This window comes from Corvus brachyrhynchos, unplaced genomic scaffold (genome assembly GCF_000691975.1).
Source record: "Corvus brachyrhynchos isolate BGI_N302 unplaced genomic scaffold, ASM69197v1 scaffold200, whole genome shotgun sequence".
NCBI classification, from domain to species: Eukaryota; Metazoa; Chordata; class Aves; order Passeriformes; family Corvidae; genus Corvus; species Corvus brachyrhynchos.
Genome location: NW_008236184.1, coordinates 4,524,174 through 4,525,216, shown reverse-complemented (window position 1 = coordinate 4,525,216; position 1,043 = coordinate 4,524,174). Strand labels below are relative to the sequence as shown.

Sequence of the window (1,043 nt, the reverse complement as noted above, 5' to 3'; positions counted from 1 at the left end):
CTCCCTGCCTGTCCTCACTGTCTGCTGGCAGGGGGAGGATGCTGTGGTGGTGCTGGGACCCCCAAGCTGCCTGTGCCAGCCACCAGTGCTGAGCCCAGCACAGCCTCTGCCTGTGCCTAGGCCCACTGCTGGGCAGGCTGTGCCCCGATGGTCCTGGTGGGTCTGGGCCCTGTCCCTCATGCTCCCTGTGCTGTTGCTGCTCCTGCCAGAGGTCAGAGCCACACTCAGCTGTGACCAGTTCCCAAACTGTTTGGGCACTTGTTCCCTGGAGTCACTCCTAGGAGCTTGAGGGCACGCAAGCGGCCAAACCCCAGCCCCAGGAACTAATAGCCCATTCAGAGAGGCTGACAGTGGACACTGATCCAAGCTTCCCTGCTCCTCCCTACAGCGGAAACCCCTGGAGCCACTCCATCCCCGCATCCTGGGGTGTGTGGTGCTGGGGACCCACACTGGCATCACCCGTGTCAGTTGGGGGTTCACTAAGGAAAGAAGTGATGGCTGGAATGAGCCCCTGCGGCACAGTGTCTGTGTTGGTGGGTGCCAGGGGCTCACAGCCGTGTCTCTCCCTCCTCAGCCATGACAGCATAGGCCGGCGGCAAGAGATGAATCGGTTCAGCGAGTGCGGGACGCAGACGGACGCGGTGGTGGTGCTGTCCCTGGCACAGGCTGCGGTCCTGGGCTTGTTTTCCGATAATGAGCGGCTCGGGGCCACCATCACCCCTACTGGCTTCTTCCCGGGGCTGGCTGGGGAGCAACTGGACAATGGCACCATGGAGCCTGGGGAGCCTGAGGGTGAGGAGCAGGTGCCTGGGGATGGGCAGGATGAAGACACCCTGGAGGCAGAATCCTCCCTGGAGAAGCATGCCCGGAGGAGGAAGAGGCCACCTGTGAGGCTGGTGCCCAAGGTCAAGAGTGAGAAGGCAGAGGTGGAGGCTGAGCCACCATACAATGCGTCCATCCCTGGGGACGAGGAAGGCGAGGGGCAGCATGGCCATCCGCCCCAGCCCCCAGAGTCGGCGGTGCAGAGCGGTGCCATGAAGATG

General features: G+C 63.4%; 1 protein-coding gene across 3 annotated transcripts in view; it reads left to right on the top strand.

Annotated features, from left to right (window-relative positions):
- The window catches only part of ZNF710 (zinc finger protein 710), a 7,861-nt gene that overhangs the window by 3,045 nt on the left and 3,773 nt on the right, over positions 1-1,043 (top strand). For all 3 annotated transcript variants that reach the window (XM_017738337.1, XM_017738326.1, XM_017738333.1), the window contains exon 2: positions 575-1,043. In XM_017738337.1, the coding sequence (XP_017593826.1) occupies positions 575-1,043 (469 nt within the window). The remainder of the gene's footprint in view (positions 1-574) is intronic.